A 12,470-nucleotide genomic window follows, 5' to 3' on the forward strand; every position below is an offset into this window, starting at 1 on the left:
TACTGATGATATGTGAGCACCATATGTTCTAGGGGGGAGTTAAACTAGGAGAGTCACTTGTAGAGAAGGATCTGTGTGTACTCATACATCAAAGAGTAAATAACAGCATGTAATGTCATTCAGCAGCTTCTAAGGCAGGCAGGGTATTGTCATGTATTAAAAGAGGCATGGACTTGCTTGACAGCGGCAAAGCATTCCTGTGCCCCTTCTGGAATATACAGTTGTCAGATGTGTAGCTATGGGGTCAGCTCAGGGGCAGCAAAACTTCTAAGTGGGCCCCTAACAAGAATACCCTGATTACAACAACAGTGGCGGACCCTAATTGTGGGTAAAGAGGAACCTCAGGAGATGACCGTGCTGCTACTGAAAGTAAATCACTATACAAAGACCAACACCAATATTACTGCCATATGGTGACCATATAGTGGTAGATACCTGTTTTGCAGAACATACAAGCAATCACAGTACAGTTATAGATAGTGTCTTATAGTTGATGTTCTTTCTGATGGGGTTGTTCATTTTTCCTGTCTTTTCCATCTGGCCCAGAGCGACATGACATCTTCTCCAGCCATGACTCATTTACAGAGTTTACAACACAGACACATTTAACTTTTCATATTTCCAGCACCGTCCCCATCTATTCCCAACCTGCACAAACTCCTCATCTTGCTGATACCCCAGTGCTGAGCCACTGCTGCCATATGTGTCCTTATTATTGTGCACCTGCTGTCTGGCACAAAAACAGGGCTTCTATTACTCCCCCACAAAATAATGCCCACTACTGTGCCAGTTACATAGTAAAACAACTCCTTTATGCCCTCTAGATGGTAAAACAGACCCCTAAAATATATTAATGCACCGTGTAAGTGCCCTAGAAAAGTGTCCACATCATGCCCCCTGTGTGCACCTTTGACAGTTTCAATACCCTAAGTTCCCCTATAAGAATAAGTACCCACTTAACATTTAATAAAGTCTCCTGAGTCCTCTCCTTATACAGCTCCCCTCTACACAATATGATGTCCCCACAGCTCCCCTCTACACAAGATGTCCTCACAGCTCCCCTATACACAGTATGATGTTCTCACAGCTCCCCTATACACAGTATGATGTTCCCACAGCTCCCCTCTGCACATTATAATGTCCCCACGGCTCCTCTCTATACCGTATGATGTACCTACAGCTTTCCTATCCACACTGTATGATGGCCCTTTAGTAGCCTCCACACTATATAATGGCCCCTATGTAGCCCCCACACTGTATAGTGGCCCCTTAGTAGTGGCACACTGTTTGATGGCCCTACTGTAATCCCCACAATATATGGTGGCTCCTACAGTAGCCCCCCCCTCCCATTGCATAATGTCCCTAAGCGGTACCATGGTACTACATTAGTCCACACACTTTATGATCGCCCCCACAGTATTCCCAAAACTGTATGATGGCCTCCAAAGCAGTCCACACAGTATATTGGCCCCCTTAGTAGCCCCCATTCTGTATAATGGCCCCCTTAGTAGCTCCCATTCTGTATGATGGTCATTTTAGTAGCCCTCACTCTGTACAGTGGGCCCATTAGTAGCCCCCATTCCATAGGAGGCTCCTCTTAGTAGCTCCAACACTGTATTATGGCCCCTTTTGTAGCCACATGCTATTCAATGGTCCCCCTTAGTAGCCTCCAAGCTGTATAATGGTCCCCTTAATAGCCCCTACTATGTCTGATGTCCCCGTGAGTAACCCCCACACTGTTTGATGGCCCCACTGTAGCCCCCACACTGTATGATGGCCCCCTACAGTGACCCCACACTGTATCATATCCTCACGCTGTAAGATGGCCCCACATTACCCACCACACTGTATGATGGCCACCACAGTATTCCCCAAACTGTATGATGGCCTCCTCAGTAGTTCACACAGTATATATATTGCCCCCCTTAGTAGACCCTATTTTGTATCATGCCCCCCTTAGTAGCACCCCCTCTGTATGATGGCTGTCTTAGTAGTCCTCACTCGGTATGATGACCTCATTAGTAGCTCCCATTCTCTAGGAGGGCCCCCTTAGTAGCCCCCACTCTGTGAGAAGGCCCCTTAGTAGCCCCAAATCTGTATAAGAGCCCACTTAGTAACCCCAACACTATATTATGGTCCCTTTTGTAGCCACCACGCTATATGATGGTCCTCCTTAATAGGCCAAATGCTGTATTATGGTGTCCTTAATAGCCAGCCAGCGGCAGGTCCTGGGCAGCAACAGACACTTGCAGGGGGGGTGCTGGTTTCTGCATGACACCGCGCTCTTACAGTGCGCTCGCCTCTGTTGCTGGCTCGTTACTGATGATCTTAGCCAGCAGCACTGAGCAAGCGCTGTGTCTGTGCACAACGCACAATGACAGCGCGCAGCGAAAGAGCAGGGACTAGCCCCGCACCTGAAATGAGTGTCACTGATGATGCATTGTTCAGGGAGCAGGCAGAGGCTGTAAGAGTGACCGCAGCCTCTGCCCCCTGCTCTGATGACTCTTCATTTATGTATCCCAGTGTGCACTGGGATTTTCAAACGAAGCATCATCACAGAAGAAGTAGAGAAACAAAATACAATAGCTGTTAGTGTAGTTAGGGAACAATAGGGAATTTTTAATGCAAGCATATTATAAATTAGTATATAATACGGCATCAAATAGATAGATAGGGATTTAGATTCAAATTTCTTTGGCCTCCGGACCTCCCTTTTAAGGGTAGCTGTAGGTTTGGGTGGACCCCTCTAGATCAGGCCCCCTCTGCCCGCCCGGTAGCTACTCTACTGAGTTCAGTTCTTGGCTCCAGTTCATAGAAAGGATGCTCTGGAGCTAGAAAAGGTACAAAGAAGAGCCACAAAACTGATAAGAGGCATGGATCTTGGTTATGAAAAAAGATTAAAATAGTTACATTTATTTAGAGAGGAGACACCTAAGGAGGTACACAATTAACTTGTACAAATATGTAAGTGGTCTATATAAAAAAGTTGATAAAAAAAACTCTCAAAAGACAAGACAATATTCCCCGCTGTCTGGAGGAAAAAAAGGTTGGGATCAGGAAAAAAAACATATTCTTTTAGAGCAGTCTGGATCGAGCATTATGGTTGTACCAAGGGGTGGACATATCATTGGTGCAGTCTGTGTGGCCGCACAGGGGCCCAAGAGATAAGGGGTCGCCTCCAAAGTAGGTGGACTTATGCATTGTGATAAGCTATTGAACTGCAAAGGGCCCATATATTGATATTGCACAGGGGCCCTTTTCTGTCTGTATCCACCAGTGGTTGTACCTATACCCCATTCCCTTTATCCTTTCCCATCCCTTGGTTGGATTTGATGGATATGTGTCTTTTTACAACTGTATTATGTAACTATGAAGCAGTCTGCATTAGTACCAATAATCTGTACATATTGCAAAATTAAACATTCTTTTTTTTTCTCCTAGAATCCTCACGAATTGTTGGCTTTAGAACCTCTCCATACTCTTCTTCAGATGAAGTGGATGAAGTTTGCAAGATACATGTTTTTAATGTCTTTTGTTTTGTTCTTTGCTTTCAATATTATTTTTACTTTCCTATACTATCGACCTCAAGGCATTGAGGTACAGTGCACATTTATTTAACAGTCTCTTTACAATGAATAGAAGTAAAATGTGTTTTTGCATTTGTATTTACATGGCTGATTACAGAAGAATGACAAAACCAATTTTTTTTTAAATCATTTTAATCAGCTGTAGAGCGTCATTACAGCCAAGTCTTCAGTTAAGAGTCCAAAATCCTGCTGAGAAGTCCCCTATAAGAGGTTGTCCTTTCTGGTTAACTTTTTTTTTTGTGGCTCTACGTTTGATAACCATGATTTCCAATAGTATCAGAATTCAGTCATACATGTAACGTTTTATCACCAAAGGAAACTGAAGAGCTGGACATCACCACAAAGGAGAGCAAAGAGAGTCGATTAGAACACTTTTTCAGGGATTTACATGAAAACTACAGACATAAGCCATGAAAGCACTGCTGAAGGCAGTGTCAATGTAGGTGTTATGATAGTGTAGTAAATCACTAGAGAAAAAAGGTAACACAAAAAAAAACTTGCAACTGACCCTGCCAGTTCCTGTACAGACTAGAAATCCTGACCCCACAGTCCCTAGTGGTAACTGCATAAGCCGAGATAGCCCTAACCACATCTACACTATGGCAACTTGGACCAATACAGCCTCGCATAACTTCGCAACCACGAAATAAAAAATAATGGATTACCGTATTTTTTGGACTATAAGACGCACCGGACCATAAGACGCACCTAGGTTTTAGAGGAGTAAAATAGAAAAAAATGTAAGCAAAAAATGTGGTCATGATGCCCTGTTAAGGGGGAGGGGGTCTGCTGCTGACACTGTTATAGGGGTAATGTTCCCCAATTCTGTTCCAATTCTGTTAATATCCCCCATCCTGGTATATATGGCCCCGTCCTTCCTGTTATACGTGGCCCTCATCCCCATCCTGATATGCATGGCCCCCAATCCACCATCCTGATATGCATGGCCCCCCAATCCACCATCCTGGTATGCATGGCACCCCAATCCCCCATCCTGGTATGCATGGCCCCCCTCATCCCTCTTTCTGGTATGTATGGCACCCTTCATCCTGGTATATATGCCCCCCCTCACACCCATCCTGGTATGTATGGCACCTTCATCCCTCTTCCTGATATGTATGGCACCTTCATTCCTCTTCCTGGTATGTATGGCACTCTTCATCCCTGTATGTATGGCCCCTCTCATCCTGGTATGTATGGCATCCTTCATCCCTGTATGTATGGCCCCCCTCATGCCTCATCCCTGTATGTATGGCCCCCCTCATCCTTGTATGTATGGTCCCCCTCATCCCTCTTTCTGGTATGTATGGCACCCCTCATCCCTGTTTGTATGGCCCCCCTCATCCTGGTATGCTTGGCACCCCCTGTTCCCCGTCACGCTGCATAGAAAAAAATAAACAATTATACTCACTTCCTCTCTCCTCAGGGTTCTAACTGCCATGCGTGCTCACACAGCGAGATGCTGTGCTGGAATCGTCACTACTCCCCATGCCGGGACTGCGTGCATGGGGAGCAGTGACCATTCATTCTCCCTAATAGCGCGCACACTGTAGCCGCAGCGCGGCTCCTGCTGAGATTGAATGGTCACTGCTCCCCACACACACAGTCCCGGAGTGGGGAGCAGTGACCATTCCGGCACAGCATTTCGCTGTGTGAGGGCTCATGGCAGTTACGTCATGTGCAGCTCACACAGTGAGAACCCTGAGGAGGCAGAGCGGACACAGTGATGGAGGAGAGAGGAGGTGAGTATAATTTTTTTTTTTTATTCTGTGCAGCGCGACGGGGATCGGGGGGTGCCAAGCATACCAGGATAAGGGGGGGCATACATACAGGGATGAGGGATAAGGGGGGCCATACATATAGGGATCAAGGGTGCCATACTTACCAGGAGCCACGCTGCAGGCTATTAAGGAAAATGAATATTCACTGCTCCCCACGCCCATGGGCGTGGGGAGTAGTGAATATTCATTTTCTTTAGTAGCGGGCACAGTGTAGGCTGCAGCAGGTTGCTGCTGCCTCCTGTGCTCCACTCATCCCCTGCTGCCGCTCCAACATATGTTCGGACTAAAAGACACACCCCCCACTTTCCTCCAAAATTTTGGAGGAAAAAAGTGCGTCTTATAGTCTGAAAAATACGGTAAATATGTACTGTTAGAAAATAAACTGCCTACTTCTTAAAAAGGAACAGAAGATAGGTGAAAGATAAAGAACATAAACAGCAAAGAGATAAATCCTTGCTGGTCTTTCACTGACAGGCTTAAACTACAGCAGTATGGCTGGACATCCAAATGAAACTATCAGCAGCAGGAAATACCAGCAGGGAAAAAGTATGTAAAGCCACACCCAAAAGGTGATAGGGCAGACAAAGGGCAGACAAATGAATAAATTGAAACACCTGTGACCCTAAAAAGACTGCAGCAAGGATGACAGACACTAAACACCTGGAGAAAAGGTGTATCTGCTGTGGCTCGGTGGACAGAGAAGCTGACCACAAAGCACAGGCACAGGGGTTCGAACCCAGAGGCATGACACAAGTCTTATATAGTGAAAAACAATGACTTAGAGCTGCTATTTATGTCAGAGAGTAGAGGGTTTCAAAAGAAGGACCCCCCTCTATGACCTCCTTATGCACCTTATAGAGATCTTTGATGGAGTCTCAGAATTGAGCCCCTGATGGACATCTAAACAAAGCCTTAAACAGGTGATGCACAGTGGATGGCTATCTCTATCAACCCCCCATACACATGTACATACAGCTTTGTTCTCAGTGAGGAGAGTAAGTTGCTGCCTAACATGTCTGGCTTATTGCACAATAAGTATTTGTTATTTTCTTATAAAAAAAACTAGATGGTGGCCCTATTCTAACGCATCGGGTATTCTAGAATATGTATGCATCCGACTGGGCGCGACTAATCAGCGAAGCAGTGTTTAAATGGGTTGTGCACTACTTTAAATTAACCCCCCAATGTATCCCCCCGGGGCCCCTAATGAATTTTGGAGGACCGGGGAGCGAGGCCGCCGGTCGGGGTACTTCTGCTGCAAGTAGCCGGGAGATGTCCGGCTAGCACAGGGTGAGCGTGTGAGGGAGATGACAGGCTAGCACAGGGTGAGCGTGTGAGGGTGAGCGTGGGAGCATGTGAGGGTGAGCGTGGAAGGGTAAGAATGTGAGGGTGAGCGTGGGAGCGGGTGAGCATGGGTGTGGGTGTGAGGGTGAGCGTGGGAGCATGTGAGGGTGAGCGTGGGAGCGTGTGAGGGTGGGAGCGTGTGAGGGTGAGCGTGGGAGCGTGTGAGGGTGAGCGTGAGAATGTGAGGGTGAGCGTCCGAGGGTGAGCGTCCGAGCGTGAGTGTGAGCGTCAGAGCGTGAGCGTCAGAGTTCGAGCGTGAGCGTCAGAGCGTGAGCGTCCGAGTGTGAACGTCAGAGCGTCCGAGCGTAAGCGTCAGAGCGTGAGCGTCAGAGCGTGAGTGTGAGCGTCAGAGCGTGAGCGTCCGAGCGTGAGTGTGAGCGTCCGAGTGTGAGCGTCCGAGCTTGAGCGTTCGAGCTTGAGCGTCAGAGCGTGAGCGTCAGCGCGTGAGCGTCAGAGCGTGAGCTTGAGCGTCCGAGCGTGAGCGTCAGAGCGTGAGCGTCCGAGCGCGAGCGTCCGAGCGCGAGCGTCCGAGCGTGAGTGTGAGCGTCCGAGCGTGAGCATCCGAGCGTCAGAGCGTGAGCGTCCAAGCGTGAGTGTCCGAGCGTGAGCGTCTGAGCGTCCGAGCGTGAGCATCCGAGCGTGAGCATCCGAGTGTGAGCATCAGAGCGTGAGCGTCAGAGCGTGAGCGTCCGAGCGTGAGCTTCAGAGCGTCCGAGCGTGAGCGTCCGAGCGTGAGCATCCGAGCGTCAGCGTCCGAGCGTGAGCGTCCAAGCGTGAGTGTCCGAGCGTGAGCGTCTGAGCGTGAGCGTCTGAGCGTCTGAGCGTCCGAGCGTGAGTGTCCGAGCGTGAGTGTCCGAGCGTGAGCGTCCGAGTGTGAGCATCAGAGCGTGAGCGTCAGAGCGTGAGCGTGAGCGTCAGTGCGTGAGCGTCCGACCGTGAGCGTCAGAGCGTCCGAGCGTGAGCGTCCGAGCGTCAGAGCGTGAGCGTCCGAGCGTGAGCGTCAGAGCGAGAGCATGAGCGTCCGAGCGTGAGCGTCCGAGTGTGAGCATCAGAGCGTGAGCGTCAGAGCGTGAGCGAGAGAGTGAGCGTCAGTGCGTGAGCGTCCGAGCGTCAGCGTCAGAGCGAGAGCGTGAGCGTCAGTGCGTGAGCGTCCGAGTGTGAGCGTCCGAGCGTCATAGCATGAGCGTCAGAGCGTCCGAGCATAAGCGTCAGAGCATGAGCGTCCGAGCGTGAGCGTCCGAGCGTAAGCGTCCGAGCGTAAGCGTCAGAGCGTGAGTGTGAGCGTCAGAGCGTCCGAGCGTGAGCGTCAGAGCGTGAGCGTCAGAGCGTAAGCGTCCGAGTGTGAGCGTCAGAGCGTGAGCGTCCGAGTGTGAGCGTCCGAGCGTCATAGCATGAGCGTCAGAGCGTCCGAGCATAAGCGTCCGAGCATGAGCGTCAGAGCGTGAGCGTCCGAGCGTCATAGCATGAGCGTCAGAGCGTCCGAGCATAAGCGTCAGAGCATGAGCGTCAGAGCGTGAGCGTCCGAGCGTGAGCGTCCGAGCGTAAGCGTCAGAGCGTGAGTGTGAGCGTCAGAGCGTCCGAGCGTGAGCGTCAGAGCGTAAGCGTCCGAGTGTGAGCGTCAGAGCATGAGCGTCCGAGTGTGAGCGTCCGAGCGTCATAGCATGAGCGTCAGAGCGTCAGAGCATAAGCGTCAGAGCATGAGCGTCCGAGCGTGAGCGTCCGAGCGTAAGCGTCCGAGCGTAAGCGTCCGAGCGTGAGTGTGAGCGTCAGAGCGTCCGAGCGTGAGCGTCAGAGCGTAAGCGTCAGAGCGTAAGCGTCCGAGTGTGAGCGTCAGTGCGTGAGCGTCCGAGTGTGAGCGTCCGAGCGTCATAGCATGAGCGTCAGAGCGTCCGAGCATAAGCGTCAGAGCGTGAGCGTCCGAGCGTGAGCGTCCGAGCGTAAGCGTCCGAGCGTGAGCGTCTGAGAGTCAGAGCGTGAGTGTGAGCGTCCGAGCGTGAGCGTCAGAGCGTAAGCGTCCGAGTGTGAGCGTCAGTGCGTGAGCGTCCGAGTGTGAGCGTCCGAGCGTCATAGCATGAGCGTCAGAGCGTCCGAGCATAAGCGTCAGAGCGTAAGCGTCCGAGCGTAAGCGTCAGAGCGTGAGTGTGAGCGTCAGAGCGTCCGAGCGTGAGCGTCAGAGCGTGAGCGTCAGAGCGTAAGCGTCAGAGCGTAAGCGTCAGAGCGTGAGCGTCTGAGCGTAAGCCTCAGAGCGTGAGTGTGAGCGTCAGAGTGTGAGCGTCAGAGCGTCCGAGCGTGAGTGTCAGAGCGTGAGTGTGAGCGTCTGAGCGTGAGCGTCCGAGCGTGAGCGTCCGAGCGTGAGCGTCAGAGCGTGAGCGTCAGAGCGTGAGCGAGAGAGTGAGCGTCAGTGCGTGAGCGTCCGAGCGTCAGCGTCAGAGCGTGAGCATCCGAGCGTGAGCGTCAGAGCGAGAGCGTGAGCGTCAGTGCGTGAGCGTCCGAGCGTGAGCGTCCGAGTGTGAGCGTCAGAGCGTCATAGCATGAGCGTCAGAGCGTCCGAGCATGAGCGTCAGAGCGAGAGCGTGAGCGTCCGAGCGTAAGCGTCAGAGCGTGAGAGCGTGAGCGTCCGAGCGTGAGCGTCAGAGCGTGAGTGTGAGCGTCTGAGCGTCAGAGCGTGAGCGTCAGAGCGTGAGTGTGAGCGTCAGAGCGTGAGCGTCAGAGCGTAAGCGTCAGAGCGTGAGTGTGAGCGTCAGAGCGTGAGCGTCAGAGCGTGAGCTTCAGAGCGTGAGCGTCAGAGCGTGAGCGTCAGAGCGTGAGCGTCAGAGCGTAAGCGTCAGAGCGTGAGTGTCCGAGTGTGAGCGTCAGAGCGTGAGCGTCAGAGCATAAGCGTCAGAGCGTGAGTGTGAGCGTCAGAGCGTGAGTGTCTGAGTGTCAGAGCATGAGTGTCAGAGCATGAGCGTCAGAGCGTAAGCGTCAGAGCGTGAGCGTCAGAGCGTAAACGTCCGAGTGTGAGCGTCAGAGCGTGAGTGTGAGCGTCAGAGCGTGAGTGTCCGAGTGTGAGCGTCAGAGCGTGAGCATCCGAGCGTAAGCGTCAGAGCGTGAGTGTGAGCGTCAGAGCGTCCGAGCGTGTGAGCGCCAGAGCGTAAGCGTCAGAGCGTGAGTGTGAGCGTCAGAGTGTGAGCGTGTGAGCGCCAGAGCGTGAGCGTCCGAGCGTGAGCGTCTGAGAGTCAGAGCGTGAGTGTGAGCGTCCGAGCGTAAGCGTCAGAGCGTGAGTGTGAGCGTCAGAGCGTAAGCGTCAGAGCGTAAGCGTCCGAGCGTAAGCGTCCGAGCGTGAGCGTCAGAGCGTGAGCGTCAGAGCATAAGCGTCAGAGCGTGAGTGTGAGCGTCAGAGCATGAGCGTCAGAGCGTAAGCGTCAGAGCGTGAGTGCCAGAGCGTGAGCGTCCGAGCGTGAGCGTCTGAGAGTCAGAGCGTCCGAGTGTGAGCGTCAGAGCGTGAGCGTCAGAGCGTGAGCGTGTGAGTGCCAGAGCGTGAGCGTCCGAGCGTGAGCGTCTGAGAGTCAGAGCGTCCGAGTGTGAGCGTCAGAGCGTGCGCGTCCGAGCGTAAGCATCAGAGCGTGAGTGTGAGCGTCAGAGTGTGAGCGTCAGAGTGTGAGCGTCAGAGCGTAAGCGTCAGAGCGTGAGTGTGAGCGTCAGAGTGTGAGCGTCCGAGCGTGAGCGTCCGAGCGTGAGCTTCAGAGCGTGAGCGTCAGAGCGTAAGCGTCAGAGCGTGAGCGTCAGAGCGTGAGCGTCAGAGCGTGAGCGTCAGAGTGTGAGCGTCAGAGCGTGAGCGTCAGAGCGTGAGTGTCCGAGTGTGAGCGTCAGAGCGTGAGCGTCAGAGCATAAGCGTCAGAGCGTGAGTGTGAGCGTCAGAGCGTGAGTGTGAGCGTCCGAGCTTGAGCTTCAGAGCGTAAGCGTCAGAGCGTAAGCGTCAGAGCGTAAGCGTCAGAGCGTGAGCGTCCGAGTTTGAGCGTCAGAGCGTGAGCGTCAGAGCGTAAGCGTCAGAGCGTGAGCGTCAGAGCGTAAACGTCCGAGTGTGAGCGTGAGCGTGTGAGTGCCAGAGCGTGAGAGTCCGAGCGTGAGCGTCTGAGAGTCAGAGCGTCCGAGTGTGAGCGTCAGAGCGTGAGCGTCCGAGCGTAAGCGTCAGAGCGTGAGTGTGAGCGTCAGAGTGTGAGCGTCAGAGCGTCCGAGCGTAAGCGTCAAAGCGTGAGTGTGAGCGTCAGAGCGTGAGCGTGTGAGCGCCAGAGTGTCCGAGAGTCAGAGCGTGAGTGTGAGCGTCAGAGCGTGAGCGTCCGAGCGTAAGCGTCAGAGCGTGAGCGTCCGAGCGTAAGCGTCAAAGCGTGAGTGTGAGCGTCAGAGCGTCCGAGTGTGAGCGTCAGAGCGTGAGCGTCCGAGCGTAAGCGTCAGAGCGTGAGCGTCCGAGCGTAAGCGTCAGAGCGTGAGTGTGAGCGTCAGAGCGTGAGTGTGAGCGTCAGAGTGTGAGCGTCAGAGCGTGAGCGTCAGAGCGTGAGCGTCAGAGCGTAAGCGTCAGAGCGTGAGTGTGAGCGTCAGAGCGTGAGCGTCAGAGCGTGAGCGTCAGAGCGTGAGTGTGAGCGTCAGAGTGTGAGCGTCTGAGCGTCAGAGCGCAAGCGTCAGAGCGTGAGCGTGAGCGTCAGAGCGTGAGTGTGAGCGTCAGAGTGTGAGCGTCAGAGCGTGAGCGTCAGAGCGTGAGCGTCAGAGCGTGAGCATCAGAGCGTAAGCGTCAGAGCGTGAGTGTGAGCGTCAGAGCGTGAGCGTCAGAGCGTGAGCGTCAGAGCGTGAGCTTCAGAGCGTGAGCGTCAGAGCGTAAGCGTCAGAGCGTGAGCGTCAGAGCGTAAGCGTCAGAGCGTAAGCGTCCGAGCGTGAGCGTCAGAGCGTGAGCGTCAGAGCGTAAGCGTCAGAGCGTAAGCGTCAGAGCGTAAGCGTCAGAGCGTGAGCGTCAGAGCGTGAGCGTCAGAGCGTGAGCGTCCGAGCGTAAGCGTCAGAGCGTGAGTGTGAGCGTCAGAGCGTGAGTGTGAGCGTCAGAGTGTGAGCGTCAGAGCGTGAGCGTCAGAGCGTGAGCGTCAGAGCGTAAGCGTCAGAGCGTGAGCGTCAGAGCGTGAGCGTCAGTGTGAGCGTCTGAGCGTCAGAGCGCAAGCGTCAGAGCGTGAGTGTGAGCGTCTGAGCGTCAGAGCGTGAGCGTCAGAGCGTGAGTGTGAGCGTCAGAGTGTGAGCGTCAGAGTGTGAGCGTCAGAGTGTGAGCGTCAGAGTGTAAGCGTCAGAGCGTGAGTGTGAGCGTCAGAGCGTGAGCGTCAGAGCGTAAGCGTCAGAGCGTGAGCTTCAGAGCGTGAGCGTCAGAGCGTAAGCGTCAGAGCGTAAGCGTCAGAGCGTGAGCGTCAGAGCGTAAGCGTCAGAGCGTAAGCGTCCGAGTGTGAGCGTCAGAGCGTGAGCGTCAGAGCGTGAGCGTCAGAGCGTAAGCGTCAGAGCGTGAGCTTCAGAGCGTGAGCGTCAGAGCGTAAGCGTCAGAGCGTAAGCGTCAGAGCGTGAGCGTCAGAGCGTAAGCGTCAGAGCGTGAGCGTCCGAGCGTGAGCGTCCGAGCGTGAGCGTCAGAGCGTGAGCGTCAGAGCGTAAGCGTCAGAGCGTGAGCGTCAGAGCGTAAGCGTCCGAGTGTGAGCGTCAGAGCGTGAGCGTCCGAGCGTAAGCCTCAGAGCGTGAGTGTGAGCGTCAGAGTGTG

At 53.5% G+C, this 12,470-nt stretch overlaps 1 protein-coding gene across 1 annotated transcript in view; it reads left to right on the forward strand.

The window, feature by feature from the left end:
- Positions 1–12,470, forward strand: part of LOC141234697 (transient receptor potential cation channel subfamily V member 3-like) — a 124,945-nt gene that overhangs the window by 73,999 nt on the left and 38,476 nt on the right. Inside the window, exon 8 of the mRNA XM_073668034.1 lies at positions 3,442–3,597. Coding sequence (XP_073524135.1) covers positions 3,442–3,597 — 156 coding nt within the window. The remainder of the gene's footprint in view (positions 1–3,441; positions 3,598–12,470) is intronic.

Source organism: Phyllobates terribilis, unplaced genomic scaffold (assembly GCF_046119375.1).
Source record: "Phyllobates terribilis strain yellow unplaced genomic scaffold, ASM4611937v1 Scaffold_2__4_contigs__length_985480577, whole genome shotgun sequence".
Lineage (NCBI taxonomy): Eukaryota > Metazoa > Chordata > Amphibia > Anura > Dendrobatidae > Phyllobates > Phyllobates terribilis.